Raw genomic sequence first — 23715 nt, 5'->3', positions numbered from 1 at the left:
GCATTTGTATTTACATATTACAGACAACCAACAAAAGCAAATTTCAATACATTTAAAATCAAAATCCTGATATTTGTAACTCTTGGGCAGCTGAAAATTTCATTGGAATGTAGCCATCTGTGTTTGCACTGACAACACAATATTCACCATCTGAAAGAGTAATGTTACTCATCTGAGTTATTGTTTACCTGCTGAAACTGACACTTATTATTGAGATTGATTATTTGAAAAAAATGCATGTAAATCCAATTTTGGCTTTATTTCAGCTTTAAAGTAAATATTGAAAGTTGTTTTTGAATAAAGGAACATTGATAAAAATAATCTCTGTTTTTAGTTTAGCCATAAATATTAGATACATAAAACAGTTTTAAAAAATTTTAAGCAAAATTGAACTCTACAAATGAGACAAAATGGTGCTTTTCAAGTAATTTACATCAAATGTAAGCTGTGCAGTAAATTTTTCTGCAAAAGATACTTACCTAGTAAAATTTCAACTGAAGATAGATTAAACGCTGTCTTAATTGTATCCAGGTGTAAGCGTCCATCATCCAACAAAAATCTTTTTCTCTCTGTGGCACCAGCTTTTGTACAGTAAATCTCAACCAACTCTGTGGAAATTTTAAAATGTATTATTAATATTAGGCATAATAAAATGGTTTAATATATATAATGCAAAACATTCACTGGTTCCACTTTGAAATTTTAAGAAAAAATAGCTCTCTTAAAAAAAGTGTGTTTCTTGATGTTATACTAACTGACCAGTTTATTTTTTTACACTACTAAGTAGATTTATTTCCATTAACTATAAATGAAGTATGTAGACAGTACTTAAGTCTTATAATACTAACTATTATATCTGAATGAATAACTGGGAAGTTAATTGCTTTATACAATTAGCAATCATAATGTTACCTGGTCTTTTGAAGTCTTGATATTTGGAGGGTAAAATTAAACATGTCTGCTTCACACACCTGAGAGGATTAAATACAGCATAATTACAAAACCAGTACAGAGGACCAGCCAGTAAAATTAAAAATGGCTTAATTAAATGAAATTTAAAAATTACTGAGATAATTCCTGTAGCTGCTTCTGTAATGCGAGTAAAGACAGTTCCTGTGGATACAAATTTTTGAGCACTAATGTTCTTAACTGAATGAGGCTGCATAAAAAAATTGGTAAATAAACATTGATATAAATACAACATTACCTAAGTTCGAACAGTTTGCAAAATATGATTTGTTCTGTTTACCTGAAACTGCAATTGTTGTGCTAAGGCATCAGGTTTCTCCTTGTTAGACTTAACATCTGTCGTATGAACTTTGGGCTTGACATTAGCTTTTGCGTTATCTTTACCCAAGACATGAGATGTCACTTGTTCTCCAGACTTTACTTCAGCAGTCACAGGTTGAAGTACATGGTGTGACATACAACTGGTTGTGTCAAGCAATTGGTCAGAACTGGTTTTTGCGCTCAGTTCAAAAAGACTCAATAGTTTTGTGTTATTAAAGACTGGAGCCTGACTTGAAAATGACACAGTTTCTAATTGAGGATTCACCGGTTGGTGATCCAGCTCTTGAATTAGACTGCTGATATTTCTGCAGCCAAGTGATTCTCCTGACATAAAAAAATTAAAATTTTCATGGTTTAAAATATTACTGCTGATATTGAAAGGCTTAAATTTTTAGGTCTTGTCAGAGTGAAAAAAATGTTTTTAAACCTTGATAAGTGGTCATTAGAGTTCAGGTTGTCTCAATTTACTTAAGCTTAATGTAACCTTTTTTTAAAAATACCTGGCAAAGTGAGTTCATCCCTCAGTAGACTGTTTGAGCTAAAGCTGATGCTTTTTATTAGATAATTTGGACATTCAAATTTTACAGGCTCTGCTGTGTCTTGACTATCAGAGGCAATATTACTATAATCTACACAAAAAAAAAAGATATTTAAAACATTATTCTGGTTGTAAGCCCTAATTATTAATGCTAACAAACAAAATAATAGGCCTATAGATTAATATTTTCTCATCAAAACTAAAAAGAGTAATAACATCATTCAAAATACTAAAAGATAATCAAAATGGCCAACATAGTCTTAAAAATACACCAGTAACTAACCTTTTAAACTAAAGTACTTGAGTGTCAGACTAAACTGTGACTGGGTGGCTATGTCAAAGATGTCAGCTCCATCCTTTTCACCAATCAGAACTAGTATGCCTGGTGTCAACAGGTGAGTGCAAAGGCCTTTCAGCCTTTCATTATTTTCTAGATTCTACACAACAGTATCAACATTATAAATGAATATGGGGTTTCAAAAAAATGTTTAGTGGAGCTCTACTTCTGCCAAAGCTTTACTACTAATATTCAACCTACTAAATTTTGACCACCTTAATTTAGGTTTTCAATTGGCATTAGAGTTGAAGTATCATTAGCATTATATACCATTTGAGGAACAAAGAAATAGCATTATTTTACCATGCTAATTTGAACTAATTAACTTTATAATTATATAGCATAATCGGAATAAACTGACCCCTTGAACATTTTTTAAATAACAAACAATGAACAAAAATAAGACTATAACATGATGCGTTATATGTTCACTTGTTTTTGAGGCTTTGTTTTTTTTTTTAAAGAAAAATCAGTGTTCAAAGGGCGTATGTAGTAGAATTCACCTGTTTCTATGACCTCTGCTAATGAAGGAACCATGTGGTCAGGTACCCATTAGAGCTGGGTGGACTCTCTGAACTCAAGACTTTCAGTTTAGCAGTCTGCTCTACAATCCAAACATGCTATTCATTCATTCTTTACTTTTCAAGTAAAGGATGCATTGAAAGATTTTAAAATGTATGCTTTCTATTATACTCACTATATTCCCACACTGAATCAGTTTGTCTTTGACTAAAGTAAAAATCTGCATAACACTTTGGGTGTTGCTGCCAACCACTATACACCGACTCCAATGCTGGAGAATAAATGTTCTTATTAGAATAACAGTAGTTCACAACAACACAAAATCTATTTAAGTACGGAAATAATTACAGGTTGCTTAAAATGTTTCCTTATAGTAAGAAACTTCAGACTAAATATACCATTATCAGCATACCGACCTCATATATTATAATATCAGGATTGAGAATTCCTTGCAGTGAAACACTGATTGGCTCCCCACCACTGTCAGGCACCAGCATCAACATAGAAGTCAATTTTCTTACTGTCTGCCACAAATTAAAGTTTATAAAGCCATCAACTTGATACTCTAATACTGTTAATAAAAAAAAATGTTAATACATTCTAACTCAGTTGAGCCTACACAAAATTCCTGTAACAAAACTTTCTGTGATTGTCCAGATGTACAAAAGAAATGACCAGTATCTTCTCAAGAATATTTTCTCTTTTAGTTTCTGAAATTGTTGTACAGAAAGACTTGTTCAACAAAACCTGAAAACTGCCATTGATTATTTGAACTGATAAACTTGTGCACAGTGGAATAAGGATTGTTCAGTGTTTGTAAAAATCTTAGTTATTAACAAAATGTAAAACTTTTACTACAAATAAATAATATGTTTATGATATTAGACATTACCTGAGAAGACATGTTGAAAAGACTCGATTCAAATGAGCTGCTAGTTTCTGGAAGATAAATAAAACTATTCAGAGCTAAAAAAAAAAAGTTTGAAATTAAGTATGCATAAATCAATTTACGCCTGAACAGCACAGCTGCATGTCTATGTTTAGGGAATTTAAGATGTTCAATAGCATGGTTTATAGTCTATTATTTTTGTGGATAAGTAACAGGCTAGACTATTAAAATTAGCACATGTATGCTACATGTGTGCATGTATGTAGTAATTAGCTCTATCAACTTTATCAAGATTGTGTACAGAACATAAAATATTTGAATAAGGCATTTGTGCTTTGGTTTACCTGAAAACATCTCTGGCGTACAGATCAAACTTTCCAGTGAAACCTGTGCAGTAAACAATATGGCATTTTCCATGACAGGTATGACAGAAATTATTTCTGCTTTTAGTCTGAAAATGAGAAGAAAAAATGTAATCAAAATATGAAAAGAAAAAAACAATAAAGAAAAACAAGAAAAATATTAAATAGGTAATACTCAGGTGATTCCCATGTGCTAGAGGTAAATTGATCCATCAGCTTCAAGTCTTGCCACTGGTATATCTGAGGGTAAGGGGTCCAGGAATCAGCTTAAAAACTAAATTGCCTTTAATAATAATAGTGTTAGATGTATCTGGTGACATGCTTAACTAAGTGGATATGAAAGAATCAAAGTAAAATTAAACCAATCTTACCACTGGATTTGCTACTCACCAAAAGTGAAGATCCTGTAGACAAATACAATTTTTTTCCATCACTACTCCAACAGCCACATAAATATTTGCCACTGAGGAAATTAAAATATAATTAGCCAATAACACATTCCAATTCTAAAATCCCACAATCAAATATTTATTGGCAAGTTGTAGTAAGTCCATCAAATTCACAGACTAAATTTAGTTATTTCACATCTAAATTCACTTTAATGATAAAAACTGAATAAAATGTTTTTTTACCGTTGCAAAACAGGGAAAGAAAAGCTTTCTTGCTGATAATAAAGGTTGCATTGCTGCTTGTGAAGAATGCACAATATATCTTCACAAGGATTCCATAGACAGCCTGAAATAAAATAGCAACCAACAGTTTGGGAATCTCAGTTGATAAATTTCCTAACAAAATTGACATCGAATTGGAGGACTAATAAGTAACAGTTAATCTATGAAGAACTTGGAAAAATAACATTGAAAGAAAAGTATAAGGCTAAAAAATTGTAAACTATTTGGCTTGAGAGGACTGATTTATTGTACCTCATCCAGAGCAGTTGTTATGAATGGAAAAGTTACCAAACAGCAACAAAACAAAAAGAGTTAATAAAAGTCTACCTGCTGGAATGGCTTGATGATTAATTTTTCTGAATTGGTTCATGCTGAACTGTGGCCATGATCCACCCACAGCCCATATGGTCACATGTAGGGTATGTACGATACACAAATAGCATGACTTGCTCACTGCACTCCAGTGGACACTGAGCACATTGCTGAGGAGATATGATATTACCTTACACCACTTCTGAAATGTCAAGTAGTGCCCACCCAACAAAAAGGTAACTAAATGTGTTTTTACTTTGGAATTTTTTTGCTAAATTTGGTTAAACCAAGTGCTAACTATACAAAACTTTCATATGATTAGGTCACAGAAACAGTTGGACTCAGACTGTTTAAAATAAGAAATATATAATGAAAGTACTAATGACATTTATTATGCTTCTATGTCAAATGATGAGGCTAAATTATGAGCTCACTCAAACTCAAAAAGTTGTATCGATGTCCCATTCTTCAGATGATCTGTTTCTATTTGAATGGGGGTTAAGTAAATTCTTTGTCCATCTGTCCAAACAATGCCATGTTTAGGGTGATAAGCTAGGTTTAAAATATAAACATTTTTGGCATAAGATGTGTAATGCACAATGTGTCATTACGTACAAAATAGTTGTTAGATTACAGTAAGTAGCAATATACAGAACTTAAACATTTATTTCATTGTATTAACTAGTTACTACTAAGAAAAGTGGACTAACTCAAAAAATATACTTGTAATGTTAAGACAAGAGCTATGAATATAAATTTTACCTGAAAATAAATTATTTACCCCAACTTTTCTGAGCTTTCCTTTACCTAGTTCCATCACTTGGCCTAATAATTATAAAGATAACACTAACAGTACTAACAGCATCTGAAATTTTGTTAAAAAAGAAATAACAAAAAAACTAGCACTAGCAGAGAAAAAAAAATTAAGTAGGCCCTACCTTTAAATGCCAAGCTCTAGCGCAGCTGTTATCTACTAATAAAAGACAAGGCCTTGAACAAGATTAACTTAACACTTAACTTAACAGTGATTAATCATTAATCCCTTAAGTAAACTTATAAAGTTGTTTTTTTTTTTTAGTTTTTTAATTTTTTAGACTTGTCAAGATTTAATAATAATTAATTTATTAATTAAGCTAAACCTATGATGTTAAGAAATATTTGGATCTAATCTAGATCTATAAATATTTAAGTAAGTTAAACATTTGTTTGCAACACGAAAGATGTTGATTGAATTGTGTAGATTTATTGTTATTGTAGCCAAGGACGCTTAGTAGGGAAATTAATACAGATCTACTGACCGGTGCAGTAGAGGAAAATTTAATAAGGGTTGTCTATCCTGTACAATAGAAATTGAGTATCGCATTTATGTAAAAACATGAGTACTACAAGATAATAATGATGTTGGGGTCGTCACACTGATATCTCTAGGCTAGGGGATGGGAGGCACGTTCAGACTTCGTATTACGTCATCTCCTGGTGGGGGAGGGGGAGAAATAATAAGATACAGTAATGGAGCCGGACCGTTGAGATGTATGATGAAGGAAATGGGGGAGGGGGAGGGGTAAAATTGTGATATCACTATTTTGCATTTTATAATTAAAACTAAGGCGGAGGGGTAAAATTGTGATATCACTATTTTGCATTTTATAATTAAAACTGAATAGTGAATATGTCTATTTACAATTATTTAGCAAAACAAGTCTAAAGACTTTTTAAAAAAATTGCAATTGGTTAATATAAATTTGACCTAGCTTGTTTTGTATTCTAGAAATAAATAATGTTGCAATTGTGTGTGTGTGTGTGTGTGTGAGGAGGTGGGTGCAACATTGAATGTGACATTATATTTGGGTGGTTTTGAGATTTTGTGATGAATGAAAAAAGAAAAAATCCTATCCTCTTGCATTGGTTATTGTTCAGTACTAAATTTTAACAGTTTGATTCACTTCAACTCCGTTGATCAGCTGCAGTGTTTCTTCCAGACTTTTTTCTCCTGGGGAGGCTGAAATTTTCGGAGGGGGGGGGCAGACTAAAATTTCCAGGGGGGGGGGGGGGGCAGACACCGTTAAAAGTATATATTTTCTATATAAATTCCATATGGTATATGGTATCATGTAAGACTTCTTTTGTTTGCAGACATCTACAAAACAGCTAAACCATCAATAATGAAACACTAAGCCATAAGTGAATGAGAGGTTTTTATTTTCCTACACATATAAATAAAAAAGTGTACACGGTGAAAAATGTGTAGTTTTTTGTCTAGAAAAATAAAATAAATACTAACAAAGAGCCAATATACCATTACCAGGTGCAAAAATTAACATGTGTAAGGTTGCAGATGACTTAAAATTTACAAAGCATATCAAAATCTTGTCTATGCTCAAAAACAAGAACATCACAATATTACAGTATGTTTATTATATTAAGTTGTTAGCAATATTACAATAAGCTAATGAAATTTAGTTGTCAGCAATATTACAGTAAGTTTATCAAGTTCAGTTTTCAGCAATATTACAGTAAGCTTATTAAATTCAATTGTCAGCAATATTACTGTAAGTTTATTAAATTCTGTTATCAGTTCATGGTGGTTTGATGAATGACCAGCTGTTTCCCCAAATAAGATATAGCCAGCTCTAGATAGTTGTTTTGGTAGTCAGATGTTATGCTACACAAAACTAATACATACACCGGGTGATCATGTTTGGGATATACCCTATCACAGATATAACAATAATATAAAATTGAAAATTGAAAAAAAAAAGAAAATTATGAGCTTTAAAAGTATACATTATATATCTAGCATTTTAATGTTCTACGTTATGATGTTACTTTTAGTCAAGCCACATAAAATGTTCAAATAAAACATAAGTTGATATTATTTCAAACACTGATTTCTTATGGCAAAGACAAGACAACTGCAGAGACTCAACATATTTTAGCAGACTGAGTCTAAATTTAACTAGCCATGCTGGCTTGTATTTTATCCTTGTTCAGATGTCTTCAGCTTGTACTGAATCAATGAGACAGATAAAAGTGTCATATTACTTAATGCCACTCACAGCCCAGAGGCTTTTTAGGCTTTGGTAATCGTTGTATAAATTAAGGCAGTTCTTCACATGAGCATGACTAGCAAACATTTTAATTAATTAGAAATATTCATGTATGATTTTTAAAAATTCAGAGAGTGGGAATTTTAAAATAACAACAAGCAGATATTTGTATCTTTGATGCAATTGTAAAAAGAAACTTGAATACATTTCAAATATTATTAATTTGACAAAAATGTTGGCACATAAATAAATTAGTACATTTGGTCTACATAAACTAAGTGTAACATTAATTAAGTGAATTTAAAATGAGGCTAGAGGAAACTTATTACAAAATAACTATGCAAATATTTGAGATCTATACAAAGCTTGACTTTGCTGTGTCACAGCTATTCTTAAATCTTTCTTCTGCTGGGCAATTTTTTCTTTTTCTCTGAATTGTTGTAGACGCCTCTCTTTAGCCTCTTGGTGCTGCTTGTTTAAAGTTGCTGTTTTTGCCTCTTCTTCGTCAAGATGAGTGGTCCAAGCACTCAGCCGAGCAGTGTTGTTTTGTTTGCGAATTAGCTTTAGATATTAAAACAAAATTCAAACTACGCAAAACTATTTAGAATAAAAATGTATTGTTTTTTATGATGTCAACGTTAAAAGTTCAGTTGAGTACTAAATCAAATAGATTGTGAGATTTCATGCATGCAGTGATAAACAAGTTTTTGGAGGTTCAAATATTAATTTCTTTTAATTTTCTTTTTTTTTCTCTCAACTACATAGAAGTAAAAAGCAATTACAAACCTCCTTTCTCTCAATTGATTTCTCTATTTCTTTATCATGTTGTGTTTGGATTAACTCCCTTCTTTCTCTTCTTCTTCTCAAAGCTTCCAGACGCCTTTATTTTAAAAGTAGATAGAAAATTTAAATGTTTTTGGGTGACGGTTTCATGGTATAGTTTTAAATATCAATATTACATATATTACCAATAAAAACTTAATTGGTAAATAATTTATTTAAAAAAAAATAGCACATTGAAGCATACTTTTCTTCTTTTTGTGATTCCACAGTTTGGTTGCTCTCTATTCTTGTTCTAAGTTGAGCACTGATCTGCTTTTTGGCTTCTCTAATTCGTTGTATATCGTTTTGCTCTTTTATTTGGCGCTGCCTATCTCTCTCCATCTGACTTAAGACACGTTCCCTGTGATGGTCCTGCATTAAAGCCTTGACATTATCAGTGTCTTTTAATCTTTGTTGCCATTCTGCTTCACGCTGAATCACTCTCTTGAGCCTGGATATTTAGTAAGAATTTTGTAATTATTACTGACTAATATTTTCAACTTGACTAAGCTCACAATTTTATATAATGTAGCCTACATTTCAATAATAAAATAAATCAGCACCAAGATTACTGTCAGATTAAAAGTGCTTCATACTGTTTTTTCTAAACAAATAAGGGCAGATTGAGCTCTTACATTTGGCACCTTAGGATGTCTTTTAGGGGAAAAAGCAGATGACATGTTTCTGAAGCTATTCTATATGCAAGGATAATGTGGTCAGTACATTATCAATCCACAATCTATTCCTAAAATTGTTCTAGGATACCAATTAGGGATTGGTAGACATGGATGTTATATAGGAACCAAGCTAAATAGGTTTTTTTAAAACTCTGCTACTCACCATTATTGTAATATTGAATTAGTAAGTATTGGGATAACTTACCTATACTGCCTGCGAGCCTCTTCCCTTTCTTCTTGAGTCAGCATCACTGTGGGTTTCAAAGCCACGTTAGTATGGCTCAAATTGTTGTGGGATTTGTTTGGTGCTTTGACACCTTGTAAACATTCTTGCACAGAACTTGCTCTCTCATGTTTGGCAAAAGTGTCCACATATTTAAAGGCAGGACTTGTCCACTCAACTTCAAGAAAAAACAAATATTTAAATAAAAATATGACAAATTTTAGTTTGTATCATATAGAAAAATAAAGAAAACTCAGCTTATACAACATACATGCAGACAAAACCCAGAACAACTACATACCACTACAAGGATACATTCTTTGATCTCGTGCTTCTAAAGGTGCCTGAAGTGCTGTCTCCCTAAATGGCCTTGTGCAGCCTGAGCACTTAGATTCCCCACTACAACAGGAGTTGTTATAACAATATTTGTTCCACCTTGGCCTGCCACTGATGCCTTTAGAATGATAAAATAACAAACTGGAATCTGTATTCACTCCAAGGTCTGCCTTCTTCTTTGGATTTCCATACTCATCAAAGGCAGAATCATCTAAATAATCCTCCATATCACAAACTGTTTCTACCCTTTTGCTATCACTAAAATGAACATTTTTTTTCACAGCATTTTCATTTAGTGATTCCCTCTTGTTTAGAAGCCGTGATGCTGAGCTCTCTTTAATACCACTAGCAGATAGACTTTCAGCTTTGGATTTATCTGTGGTACTATCCACTAGTTGACTATCACTTTTGGTGCTGTCTCCTGTCAAGCGATGTTCCATTAACTGTGACATTACTCGCTCTTCCAGCTCTTGATTGGTCATTTCAGTTCCAGGTATTATTTTAGTATTATCCTCATTTGTAGTAATCATTTTCTTATCTGTTTTTGCTTTTACAACAAAAGAAGGGTACCCAAAGTAAGCTGGTAGATATGGAGAGTATCTGTATAGATAAGGGTCCCACAAAAGAGGACTGGACTCAACAAGGAATGGATTAACATATGGATATTCTGGTGGATCAGCCAGGGGTCCTGATGTTGGGTAACCTGACAAGATTATAAAAATAATTGTTAGGTTGAAAAAAACAACGAAGTAACTTAGATATAAAACAACTGAAAAACATTTAAAATCTATTTACCTGGCAAATTTTCTAGTGGATAATGGTCTGTTACTGACAAAATTTTCTGTCTGGTTTCTTTTGGCATCTGGAGCTCAAGAGAAAGTCTGTCGTATAAGGATGGTGGGATCCATACAGCTGTATTGAGAGCAACTTTACTGGTGCAGCCATGGCTGAATGTGACTGTTAGCATTTTGTCATCTGGACCTTAATGTATAAAACATGGTAAAGTAAAGTGAAAATAACGAAATAACTGAATAACTATTTCAAGCTTTATTATAGCCGAAACACATACCCTCAGCATGACGCTTTTCCTGTCCATCAATGACTATTCCTGGTGCAAATCTCTCTCCTTCTGGCTCCCAGGGAGCCAAAACCTCATCACCAGTAATAATGGTGTGCCGAATAGCATCATAGTAATCCACTATATCAAAGACAAAGGTGTCCTGATATTCTGTCTGCTGATATCTACCATGTTTGCAAGGTCCAAAAGCAATCAAAAATTTCTCTCCAAGATTCTGTTGGAAAAAATAATGAATTAGATCATATTAGTTTTGCTTAAAATCACTTTATGTTGAATAAAACATTTATTTTTTTAACTATTCTATACCATTAATAACAAATTTTTACAATAGACAAATTTTACCATCTAATTTAAGTTTAGCTAGTATAATATAATTCATCTCTTTTTATTGCTATGGTAAATTAGAATTACTTTCACCCAAATACGGATGTATTTTTTTTTAAAGGTCCTACTTCCTTATGAATTGTATATGAGGGAGGGAAGAGGACTGTCTGGTCAAGGGACTATCTACTGTTTTGAGACTTAATCAGAGTTTCTTCCAGGCATCTCTTTGAGGGCAAAGCCCCCCCCCCCCCCCCCCCCCCCCCGTTCAAAAAATTTTTACCACCCCTCCGAACGAAATGAAATGTATATAATTTATAAATTTATATAGAAAATATATACTTTTAACAGTGTCCCCCCCCCCCCGAAAATTTCAAGTGCCCCCCCCCCCCCCCCGGAGAAAAAAGTCTGGAAGAAACACTGGGCTTAATACCAAACTTGTGACATTCTACAGCTAACTGAGTTACTGTCATACCTGACTTTGAACTGTTGCTCGGTAGAAAAATCCATCTTCTATTCTCCTGGCTATTACTTTCTTTCCAACAAGTAAACTTCCTGCAGATGGTGACAGCCCAAACAAAGGATCAGCCAATTTATCTTGTGCTTTCAAATAGGCCTTGGCTGGCCGATATCTGGACCAGTAATATGGGTAATAATAGCGTTGTGATGCCGGATATGTCAACAGAGGAGCTGCAGGGAGCAGTAGTGACCTGGCATGGGGAGTTAAGCCTAACACCTCATCAGGATCAATTTGTAGGGTTGTTGCTACACTACAAGATTTTATGTTTGGCCTCAGAGTGTTGTTGACAGTGTATACAACTTTATCATGTGTATAATCAGAACGGTATATGGGTGTAATTCTCTCAACACACCCATGAGTGGTAAGTGTCACAATATGAAATGAGCCAAATGTTTCAACAGCCAAATCTTCTAAGAAATCTGTAGCTGCATCATCTGCCTTCTCTCCTGTGATGTAAATGCAGTGAATCCGCTGTGTGTTGCACATTCCAACAACATTATCTAACACTTCCTCTGCATATTGATCTGGTAAACCATCTGTGACCAGGTAAATAGCCTGACATAAAGGATCAGCCAATGCTGTCAGTAAAGCATCCTGTGTATTTGTACCTGTTTTGGCCTGCAGCTCACTCACCCATTTTCCTGCAACTGAAACTATCTCTGGTGTGCACTGAACAAGTTTATCAGCCCACTGAGTCACTTGGGAATTGAATTCAATTAAATTAAACATTGGCTCATCTGTTCGTGATGCCATCAATGACAATGTCTCCATCAAATGTTCTTTCACAACATCAAGACTTTGAAACATACTTCCTGAAGTATCTATACAAAATGTTACACAGCGTTCAGGCACTAAACCAAACATTGTTGGTGAATGGTGAGCCAATCTCACTCTATTCTCTCTATTAGGCATGTTTATCCTTGAGTCTCTTCCATTATTTTCAGAACCTTGATTAGGCAGTTCAATTTTACTATAAGATGGAGGAGGGTTAGAAGGAGGAGATGGAGTAATGTAAGATTCTGTCTTTAACTGTTGTTCAACCAACTTTTCATCTGCCATTGTTTCTCTGCAAGATATTTTTTTCAAGTATAAGCCTATATTGTCAATAAAAAAAAAACTGAACTAAGACTTAGTCTAAGTGAAACATTTCAAGCATGGATGCCTATTCTATAAGTATCTATTAACTAGATCTATTATGGTTTTATCTAACTCCAGATAAAGTTTTATTTTATGTTATTTGGTTGCTAAGGAGTGGCCATATTATGTAAGCATTTAAGATTTAAATGCCAAAGCAATTCATAGTTGGAAAAAACATTTATAGTTAGTAATTAAAAAACAAATTTTGTCTGATCCTGTTTTATCTAATCCACCATGACAGTTGAAATGCTCACCTTTTCTAGAGCTAATTGTACATCAACTGATGTTCTAAATATAATTTTAATATATTATTTTTAAAAATTAAAATAATATCCCTCTCAAAAAGATCTTGATCTATAGAAACCCAATATAATATAAATTTGTGTACTTTTCGATATGTAAGCCTATTAATTGAATATAAATATGCTTTTTGAAAATTTAAATACAACTATCAGTGCAATAGTTTTAGAATAGCTAGCAACTAGATCTACATCATTATTCATATTTAATTATTTAGCCTAATATTTATTCAGGGTCTGTTAAAAATAAATGACTAAGTAATTATTAAATTACAGCTTACTTAAATGAATGTATCCAAAGGGTTTGTCATTTATTTTGTCTCAATATTTTAACTTTTAAATGTTACCTTAAACCTGTTCAATAATCTTCAAAAATATTATTTACATCCATGAATTTATGAACTGTTTACATTACTATACAAATCACCAATACATCTGTCGCTAGGGAAGCAATGGCTTCAAATGGACCATTCATTTGTTTTTAGAAAGTAAACTAGCATGTTCATTAATTTATAATTTAATTTAATTTACAACTTTCAAATTATATATAAGTATTTTAAATCGTATATATATTGTTGATGTTTGTTTTAAAATCATTAATTATCAAAGTAAATCGACAAATAAATAAATTTACAAAAAATCGCAGCATTTTCAACAATAAATGCCCCCTTTTATAGAAACTCAAAAAGTTGAAATAAAAATAACGATTTTATTTTATTTATTCAAGGTTAGCAAATGAAATGTAAACACTAGTTTTAGTGTAGTTAGTAAACTTAAGTAAACAAAGCTCGGTTTAAAATATTTAAATACTAGGCCTAGACCATAGACAAAATAATATAGATCTATTACTTAGGCCTACGTCTCACTGACTATTGGTAAATAAATAGTTAATAAATAATAAATAGTAATAAAATAATAATAAATTTAATTAAATTACTAAATTACTAATTAGTAATACTAATTAGGCCTAAACTAATAAATTTTAAATAATAAATATTAAATAATAAATATTAAATATTATTAAAATTAAATATATTAAATAAATACTACTAAGGCCTACAATAAATAATTAAATTAAGAATTATTGAATTAAGGTTGGGTATAAAATTTAAAATTAAAATATAAATAATAAATAATTAAATACAATAATACAAAAACATAGGCCTACCTACTGTTTTGAATAGTTTTGATACATCAGGCAGAGTTTTGCTAAATATTTATTATTATTTATTGTACTATTGTCCTGATTTCTCACAAGTCAAAATTACCGGCATTCATGGCATCCCCCGAGCATGTTATCATGAAACTCATAAATAAGTGTAGCTATCGGTCCTGTGACACACTCCTTATTTTCTTGACAGGAAATGTAATACGTGAACGCTCTATATACTATAAGCACAAACCTCCTATCGAATGTCTCCAGTCAGAGATCCATAACGTAGTACTCGAACTTGGAGACCCTTTTCTTAGGGTTTGCAATCTAATAGCCATAGATTTAAATGCACAGTTATCCTTTACCTTACCCCACCGTCACACACCCCAAAGTTCCACCCTACTGAGCTTCCATGATTACATTTCTTTTGGATATTCATAACTGATATTGTAATTTGTCTAAAATTCTGAGCTTACTAACAGTCTCTTTTTAAAATACACTTAAAACGCATGACTTGTATATTAACTAATGGTCATTAACAAACAATTCAAACAACTTTATTGTCCTAATTTGTTGGCATGTGGTTGAATTTTCTTTAGTGAATTGGTATTGATTACAGAACTGTCAAAAGTGATTTACTATCTTAGTAAAAGGTTAAAAAACATTGGGTAAACTGTGGGAGAGATAAACATGTTATCAATTTGAGAAGTTTAGCATTAGCTTATAAACTCCTAAACATTTATGTGTTATTATGTGTGCATGTATATATATATGATATATTGGCTATTATATATAATCTTTTTTTTTTGGGGGGGGGGGGGGGGGGGGGGCGCATCCGTTCTTGGGCATCCACGCACCTCTGCACACACACCTACATTTTTACACTATTTCATTGAATTGATACAGCCTCACTGTACATATTTTAGACACCAAAAACTCAAGCCTTGCACTGATGGTTGGCCCTAGGCCCTGCATATTCCTAATGCTGGCTCTGGAATAGACTGCATGATAGTCTATAGTTGATGGGAAAAGGGGGAGAGCAAAATATTCTGTGCACTTTTGTTTGTCTGATAACACAATGTTGCATTTTAAAAAGTAGTATTTAAAAACAATTTTAGCCAATGTTTCACATTTTAAAAGACTGTGTAAATTGTTACAGAATTATTAAGGAAATGGATTAGTATACTCATTGTAGACCAAGCTCATTAATATTTTAAAAAGAAAACAATGTCTTAAAAACAAGACTGCAATTTGAGAGGTTCATATACTGAGGTGGGGGGGGGGGGGGAAAGAGAGAAAACTGTTGAGCTTTTTTATAACTTGAAGGGAGGTAAAAATAATTTTAAAACAGTGATGTGATTTATTGCATTTAGTTTTTTATATAAAATAAATTATAAATATATACATGTAGATCTAGTATTAGTGGTATCCCTAGAACTATAAGTATATGGATGTCTGTTTAGATATGTATATTTAGGCATATATATATATATATATATATATATATATATATATATATATATATATATATATATATATATATATATATATATATATATATATATATATATATATAGCTTATAAATCTAAAGCACATTAGTATTACATTGCAATTACTAAAAATTATTTTTTCCAACTTAGTTTTCCAGATCTACTATGGCATATAAAGGGCCTGTAGCAAGCCTTTTTAAAAGTCAGATCTTGCATCCACACCGAATAAAATGTGCTCTTGTGCAACCTACTTGGGCACGTAGTCTTTCTTCAGTAACAGAAATGTTGAAATGCCCTTACATCCCTCGAAGAACTGTTATGTATGTACCTGGTCACGACAAAAAAAAATTGAGCAAAATTCCCCACTTGGGCGTAGACTGTGCAGTGTTAGAATGTGAAGATGGAGTTGCAATTAATATGAAAGTAAATTATTTGTATTTACATGTTGTCTTTATCAGTGATCATACCATATCAGTTTTGTTAATTGTAATTCATTGAGAAATTTTTATAAGTACGATATATATATATATATATATATATGTGTATATATATATATATATATATATATATATATATATATATATATATATATATATATATATATATATATATATATATATATATATATATATCATACATTACAAGGCAGAGGCACGGAAGAATATTAGAGAAGCACTAGACTACCTTAAAATAGAGAACATGGATCTGGCCCTCCGAGTTAACTCAAGGTCTAGTCAGCTAATGGAAGCAGATATTGGTGCAATTATAGGAGGAGACCTTGGTTCTTGTGCAGATGTAACATGCTTACCCCAGACTCTGCTCCTACCTAAAGTTGATTCAGTTGAAGACTTGGTCACAGTGAGTGTACATGTATTGTGGTTTTGGTCAAATTGGAATGCATAATTCAATCAAAACTAAGCTATACATGTGGATTATCACTTAATTTTTTTAATACTATGCATTTTAACTGAAAGAGTACTAGTCAGTAAATTTATTATGTAAATATTTACTTTAACCAGCAGTTAAACTCTTCTGTTGTCACACATAAGACTCCCACAGATTAACTCCAATGAACTTGATCAGTTTACAGAATGCCTCAAGGCTGCAAAAGCTGGCCGTAAATATAAGCCCTTTTTACTTGTTTATGTTGAGAGTGGCCAAGGATTACTAAATATGAAAGAAGTTTTAGATAAAGCTGTTGAATTTTCAGCGGCAGATCATTTCCACATAGATGGAGTGGTCTTTGGTTCTGATGACTTCCTAGCCGATATAGGTGGGCAATATTTTTAAAAGAATCCAGACTTTATTCGTTAGTTTATCTTCTTTGTCAGTAAAGCAAGTATTTCTTTTCTTTAGGTGCACAAAAAACTCAAGAAGCTAAAGAATTGCTTTATGCTCGTCAGAAAGTTGTAATGACAGCAAAAGCTTTCAGACTACAAGTTATTGATATTGTATATGTGGACATCAATGGTACAGCTTTTGTCTTTGTCTTACTAATTGAAACTTACTAAAATATGTATATCAATCCTGAATTGTAGCATTTAATACATAATTTTCCTGTTAATACTGCTGAATATTGGCCATATTATCATATAGTTTATAGAAATTTAACTTGTAGCCTAATTAGGCAAAATATCTTGTACAGATTTAACAGGACTTGAGCGACAAGCACAAGAAGGTGCACAATATGGATTCACTGGAAAGCAAGTGATACATCCAAAGCAGATAGCCACTGTGCAAGCAGCATTTACCCCCAGCCCTGAAAAACAGGATTGGGCCAGGAAATTAAGCAGTGCTTTTGATGAACACCAAAAATCTGGCCAGGTAATCTCCTTTACCTTCCCTATGGTCTAGTTAGTGTAACTTCACATGATCTTGTATTATTCTATTTTGATGAATAAATAACCTGTTTTATTCTTCTACTACTCTTAGGGTGCATTTGTTTTTCAAGGTCAGATGGTAGACATGCCTTTGCTTAGGCAAGCCAAGAATATCCTCAAGCTTGTTGAAAATGTTGAAAGAAAATAAAAACAATGTGTAAAGCCAATAGACATTTCAAATTTTCATTTAATATAAAATAACATTTTTGTCAAAGATGTTTTATTTGAAAAGTGGCATTTGTGTGTTCAATGTTGAAAGCATTTAATTAAAATTTAGCTGCCATTTTAACACATACTTTTTATTCTCTTCATTATCTTATGGCTCTAAAGATGGTAATTTATAAGTTAATTTATAGTATTTTGTAACATAACAAACAACTGGCAGTAAAACAATCCACTCCAGAATCAACACACTTCTTTCCAACTATTAAAATAAGACTTAATGTACTAGTAAAATGGCAACTGCAAAAATATTTTATTTTCCTTAAGAAGTTCAGATTTTAAATTAACATTTCTAGATACATTTTTAATTTAATATTGTGGTATCTGTCAATTTACAATAAACGTGTGATTGTTAGTGTCACTGTAAAGTTTGTAAAATTTGTCTCAGGTTGTTTTTAGCACATTATAATGTGGCACTACCAAGTCCACCAATAAACTTTAGTTGAACTTGCTTCACTGAGTATTCCATAGTTAATGCATAACTAACACCACATTTATAGGACATAGAAATCTGTTAGATCCTGTGGACCACCAGTTTATCATGACTGCCATAGACTTGTGTTTGACCATCTGCTGTGACCACCAGTTTATCATGACTGCCATAGACTTGTGTTTGACCATCTGCTATGACCACCAGTTCATCATGACTGCCATAGACTTGTGTTTGACCATTTGCTATGACCACCAGTTCATCATGACTCCATAGACTTTTGAATCTCCATCTACTATGAGCTCATCATGACTCATAGAATTTAGTCTGACCATCTGCTATAATCCATTACATTGGCCAAGTGTAGTAGAAGTTCTCTTTATTATGTACTGCTTGATATTTCTCACCCTGCTACATCTTTATATTGAACCTTGGAGTTGATTAGAGATTTTAGAGCGGACTCCAATAACAACACATCTTGTTCAGCAAGGGAAAGCAGTATGTTGAAATGGGGAGAATCACTCTGTTTCAACTAGGCCAAAGATTTAAAAAAGTTAATATATTGTATTTAAAATTTATGTAATTACAGCACATCGAAAGATTAGTATTTAATTGCATTTAAATGCATTTCTCATAGTTTATCATGAAACCTTAAGATTGATATATTTTATTTACCACAATGTGCAAATGCTCCTGAACTTTTGCGAGAGCACATGAAAATAGTTTTCTTGCCAGTTCAAGTGCAGACATCTCATTTTCTTCTGACAATGGAATATCTTGCAAAAGTGATTTCCATGAAGATCTAAAAGCAGCAAATAGTTAGCCAGTGTTCTTTACAATTTACAACGTTAAAATCTGAGTGTTAAATATTTAATAAAAATGCTCTTTTTAAAATTTCCATTATATGTATAATATAAACATTTAACACAAAATCTGCAGTGCTTGAACAATTAGGTTGAAATTGAATTTTAAAAATGTCACTACAGTATACTTACTTCTCATATATATTAAACAATAAAAAATTGAAAGCTTTTAATTCAGGTGATAAAATTAATATACAACAAAATCAATTTCTGAGGCTCTTTAATCACCAAGAAAGTCTTAAATACATAAACACATTTGTCAAGAAAATCTTATAATTACTCACAACAATTTCCACTCAAGGACAGCAATTTTTAGTCCAACCTTAAGTGACCATGAAATTCCATCTGACCCACAAATGAAGTTTCTGTTGAAATGAATCAAAATTATTCTTAAGAAAAATTCATATAAACTCTTTATTAAAGGAAACAACATACTAATAACTAATAGTATGATGCTTTTACTTTTAACTAATCTACTCACTCGTCTAAACTACACTGCTTGATAATGGCAACTTTTTTATCCCAACTTGCAACATTTGACAGGCACAACTTTACATCATCTGTAGACAATTTTTTTTTAAATTTGAAAACATACAGATGATACAGATTGTCGTGTAAAGTTCTAAATTAATTATACCAAAACCATTAAATATTCTGTGTACTTAAAATTATTAAGCCGATAAACAGACTAAAATATTCTATGTAAATTACAACCAGTGCTTTTGCAAAATTATATATTAAAATAATTTTAGAAACTCAAGTTGTAGAGACATTCCACTTCATTATATTTAAATTTCAGATATTAACTTTTAAGGGAAACCGCCTGGTTAAGCAGTAGAGGACACACTATGAAAAAATTCTCAGTTAAAAACTTAATAGAAATTCATGTTTGTTTCGTGACTTAATAAAAGAACATGTTCTATTATTAATAAATGGAATCTTCAAAAGAAAATAAGTTTGCCATTACTGTGTTTTGTTCACACATTCTCATCAAATTTTGTGATTGCAAAAATAAAATCTGCTTTCTCTGCACAAAAAGACTGGTTTATTACATGAAGATTTTTTGTTTTAAGCTATTTAAAATCTGCCAATGTAATTAATGTAATATATACAAAATTATAAAATATAAAACTTACCTATTGTAAAATGGAAGACATTGTAAATGTTTTGTTTTAATGTAAAACCATAGTTGATAAATAATTTTGTGTTATCGTGTGGGCCATAACATATAAAAACCTCATCATTTTTTTGACAAGAGTTCTCCGTTCTGATCTGATAACAACAGGAAGTTTTATTCATTCCTGCTTTCACCTAAAATATATATTTACAACATCAGTAATCCAAGTATTTAATAAAATTTAAGTAGGTATTCAATAAAATGGCAGTTCTATTTCTATTTAGGTGTGCATAGTTTTAAAATTTATTTACTTAGAATCCTTGTGGTATAGATTAACTTTCACAGTACCCTCAGCAGATCTTAGCATACTATGTTCTTGTTATTAGATGCTAACTAAAACAGTATCCAAGTTACTTAGATTATACTAACTTAAACACTCTCCTTAAAAATTTGATTGACTTACTTGAGCAGTGTCTTTGTGATTAAGTAGATCAAGAAAAGGAGCAAGTGCAACATTACTCTCATCAGGATGAAGAAAAATGGATGGATGAGATTCTGTCAGCAAATAAACAGATCTGGTAGCCACAGCTGACCATGCAAGTCTTAGGTCATCAAGGCTAACCAGGGAGAAGTGAGATGGACAGAACATCTCAAGAAAATCCAACATCTGTTGGCTGGCTATATCAAACCTAAAAAAATATTTCAGTTTTAACATTAAAATAATGTAAACCAGCCTTCTCGATAAAATAATATAATATCATTCCAATTACAAAAAAAGCATGGTTAACTTGCCTTTGTCTATATTTTTCAGCCAAATGTTTTGCTTGAGGAGTCAAAAATGATATCTCTGCTGGTGTGAAGAAAAGAGGGGTGCTGTACTCATCTGGAAGAGTGCTGATGTAAGGAAACCAAAAAGAATTTTCTCCCTTAATTTTCTCTACCACTAAGAACAAAGTCAGTAGTTGATAAGGTGTAAAACTCCACTTTGATCTGGAAACAAATTCAATAATTTTTTTGGAAATTGTTAATAAAAATAAACTTATATTTTTCATAAAACAGATAAAATAATGCATATAATGCTTTTTATAATGTATGCTCAGTCAAAGATTATCCAAATATTAGTTGTTAGGTTCTTTAAATACAATTGTTTTTACCTTTGAATAATCAAACCTAAGTTGCTTTGTAACACTGATTTTGCAGTGATTAAAATTTTATAAGGAACTGACACAATAACTTCCCCTTTGTTTATCTTCCTAGTTGCCATCATTCCTCTCCCTGTTTCTTTTAAAAGCAAAGAACACAATTAATATTAAATTTAATATTTTGATTAATAATAAGGAAGTAACATATATGTATTTGTTGACAGTTTTATTGAAACCAAAAAAGTCAAGTCTTAATTGGATTTGTTTAAAAAAACTAAATATATCGTCTAAAGTAGTAGGCCCTATATAAATATAATTTTTAAAATTAACATATAGATTGAAAAAGAAAGAGAGAAACACCAAAAATGTACCTTTGAAACAAGCAGGCTTTAAAAAATTAGTACATCTACACTGGCTGGAAAGTTTAATCCACTTGATTAATCTGATGAACTCACATAAATGAGATAGTGCTGAAATTTTTAAATAGAGGTTTATATCTAAATAATGAAAAATATAGTTCTGAAAATAACATCTTCAAAAATAATATAATAAAATAATATCTAAAACTACCTGCTAAAACTTGTCTACAAAGTTCTTACATAATGATTGCTTTTCGACCTTTACTTGACGATGGCGATGCCTACCGCATCTTCCCAAATGTTTCATAATTTACAATTTCTGGTTCTGAAAACAGGACTTAGGTTGTGTCTTACTACTTCTGCTTTACATATATACTGTAATGTGCAAAAAAAGAGAGCTATTGGTAATGTTTGGTCAGACATTAGTTTTTATAAATCCCAGAAATGATTAATCCTTATTCTGACTTCTTCTTCGTTGTTCTTAATTGTAACTGTGGGTTGCTATCTCCACCTGTCAAGCCTCATGGACATGGTTTAGCAACCATGAGCTTTATCAACCCAGCCAAGCTGACATTAATCTTATAGGCCTAAAACCTAAATGATCAATTATGCCGAGAGATATCTGAATGAAACAACTTTGTCATACTGGAATGGAAGCCTTTGCCAGAATTGATTACATGCTAAACAATAGATTAATATTTTAGATTATCCTAGCTACTAGCTGCAAGGCCTAGGGCTATACGGCAAGGCCTTAGATTAGACTTTACTTTAGACTTAGTTACTAGTTACCGTAGTTAGGGGTCGTCCATAAATGACGTCACACTCGTAGGGGGGGGGGGGGGAGTCCGTAATTTTGTGACAGTTTGTGATGAAGGGAGGGGGGGTTCAGATGGTGGGACGTCACACTTTTGCATTATAAAAAAGCAATGTTAGAAAATGAATTTTAGCCATTTTTTCGCGTTTTAGAAAACTATTTTAATAAATTGTAATAGGAATTCATTAAAATACTCTATGTAGAGAGAGTTCAGACAAGATTTTTGAAAAATTTGGATGTTTTAAGAAAAATTCAACTGCAATTTTGAGGGGGGTTGTATGCTGAGGTGTGACGTCATTTTGGGGGGGGGGGTGTGGCTTTTTGTGACGATATGTGACAGAAGGGAAGGAGAGGTAAAAATCGGCCCTAGCTAAAAGTTACTAGATCTAGTTATTTTTTAATTCAGTATTTCTTCTTTGTGAAATTTGTTTTACTACTGTCCTGTGATACTGTTTACAGGGTGGCACAGCATTTTTTTACGAAGTGACTACTCGGAAAAAGATTTTTCTCCCCAACATCTCCACTTAGTCGGCAAAAGATAGTTCTGCGCATGCACAGTGACCTATGGCTAGGGTTAGGGTTATGGATAGGATTAGGATTAGGGATAGGATTGGGCCCGGTGAATGGGGGTAAGGGTCCTGCGGTTGTAAACACATGCATGCGCAGTACCATCAAAAACATCGCCGTGATGGCAAGTCGTAGTTTCTCACCATTGTCCATTGCGTATCTTTTTTTCCGGCTAGCATCGGCCTTTTTTTAATTAAGATTTTTTTAAGTTGATAAGAATCTAAAATCTAAATCTTATTATTAATATTAATCTAGATCTAGTTTAAAGATTAAAGTTTAGTTTATTTAGGCCCTAT

At 32.1% G+C, this 23715-nt stretch overlaps 4 protein-coding genes across 6 annotated transcripts; 1 reads left to right on the top strand and 3 right to left on the bottom strand.

Moving 5' to 3' along the window:
- Window positions 1-42: 42 nt before the first annotated feature.
- On the bottom strand, window positions 43-5969 carry LOC131956540 (WD repeat and coiled-coil-containing protein). 2 transcript variants are annotated; one of them, XM_059321047.1, is made up of 18 exons: window positions 5860-5969; window positions 5684-5746; window positions 5356-5473; window positions 4937-5091; window positions 4571-4673; window positions 4329-4401; window positions 4114-4178; window positions 3921-4027; window positions 3580-3653; window positions 3104-3211; window positions 2863-2958; window positions 2112-2265; window positions 1791-1919; window positions 1250-1614; window positions 1067-1113; window positions 913-971; window positions 480-608; window positions 43-150 (listed from the first exon to the last, which is right to left on the bottom strand). In XM_059321047.1, exons 2-18 carry the CDS (start codon window positions 5736-5738, stop codon window positions 59-61), a joined length of 1929 nt encoding a protein of 642 aa, XP_059177030.1. In that variant the 5' UTR covers window positions 5739-5746; window positions 5860-5969; the 3' UTR covers window positions 43-58. The 2 variants fall into 2 exon arrangements, with proteins under 2 accessions (XP_059177030.1, XP_059177031.1); XM_059321048.1 differs by having other exon boundaries at window positions 3580-3626.
- A 1140-nt stretch (window positions 5970-7109) lies between these two features.
- Window positions 7110-13822, bottom strand: LOC131956517 (uncharacterized). Its single transcript, XM_059321005.1, has 9 exons — window positions 13729-13822; window positions 11901-13011; window positions 11096-11318; window positions 10822-11007; window positions 9992-10729; window positions 9673-9868; window positions 8996-9241; window positions 8755-8848; window positions 7110-8529 (listed from the first exon to the last, which is right to left on the bottom strand). Exons 2-9 carry the CDS (start codon window positions 13002-13004, stop codon window positions 8305-8307), a joined length of 3012 nt encoding a protein of 1003 aa, XP_059176988.1. The 5' UTR covers window positions 13005-13011; window positions 13729-13822; the 3' UTR covers window positions 7110-8304.
- Window positions 13823-14118: 296 nt separating this feature from the next.
- On the top strand, window positions 14119-18072 carry LOC131956519 (citramalyl-CoA lyase, mitochondrial-like). 2 transcript variants are annotated; one of them, XM_059321008.1, is made up of 7 exons: window positions 14119-14256; window positions 16184-16448; window positions 16671-16883; window positions 17109-17298; window positions 17382-17495; window positions 17671-17849; window positions 17958-18072. In XM_059321008.1, the coding sequence occupies exons 2-7, from the start codon at window positions 16191-16193 to the stop codon at window positions 18051-18053; spliced, it is 1050 nt and encodes a 349-aa protein (XP_059176991.1). In that variant the 5' UTR covers window positions 14119-14256; window positions 16184-16190; the 3' UTR covers window positions 18054-18072. The 2 variants fall into 2 exon arrangements, with proteins under 2 accessions (XP_059176991.1, XP_059176990.1); XM_059321007.1 differs by having other exon boundaries at window positions 14131-14256; window positions 16176-16448.
- A 72-nt stretch (window positions 18073-18144) lies between these two features.
- LOC131956518 (SET domain-containing protein 4) lies at window positions 18145-23646 on the bottom strand. Its single transcript, XM_059321006.1, has 11 exons — window positions 23563-23646; window positions 22279-22413; window positions 22051-22149; window positions 21692-21818; window positions 21330-21527; window positions 21001-21226; window positions 20557-20731; window positions 19902-19980; window positions 19705-19785; window positions 19233-19359; window positions 18145-19089 (listed from the first exon to the last, which is right to left on the bottom strand). The coding sequence occupies exons 2-11, from the start codon at window positions 22343-22345 to the stop codon at window positions 18961-18963; spliced, it is 1308 nt and encodes a 435-aa protein (XP_059176989.1). The 5' UTR covers window positions 22346-22413; window positions 23563-23646; the 3' UTR covers window positions 18145-18960.
- Between the last annotated feature and the right edge of the window lie 69 nt (window positions 23647-23715).

The sequence above is a fragment of the Physella acuta genome, unplaced genomic scaffold (genome assembly GCF_028476545.2).
Source record: "Physella acuta isolate Inbredline_101_S28 unplaced genomic scaffold, ASM2847654v3 ptg001157l, whole genome shotgun sequence".
Taxonomy (NCBI): Eukaryota; Metazoa; Mollusca; class Gastropoda; family Physidae; genus Physella; species Physella acuta.
This window is presented reverse-complemented; position numbering and strand designations above follow the sequence as displayed.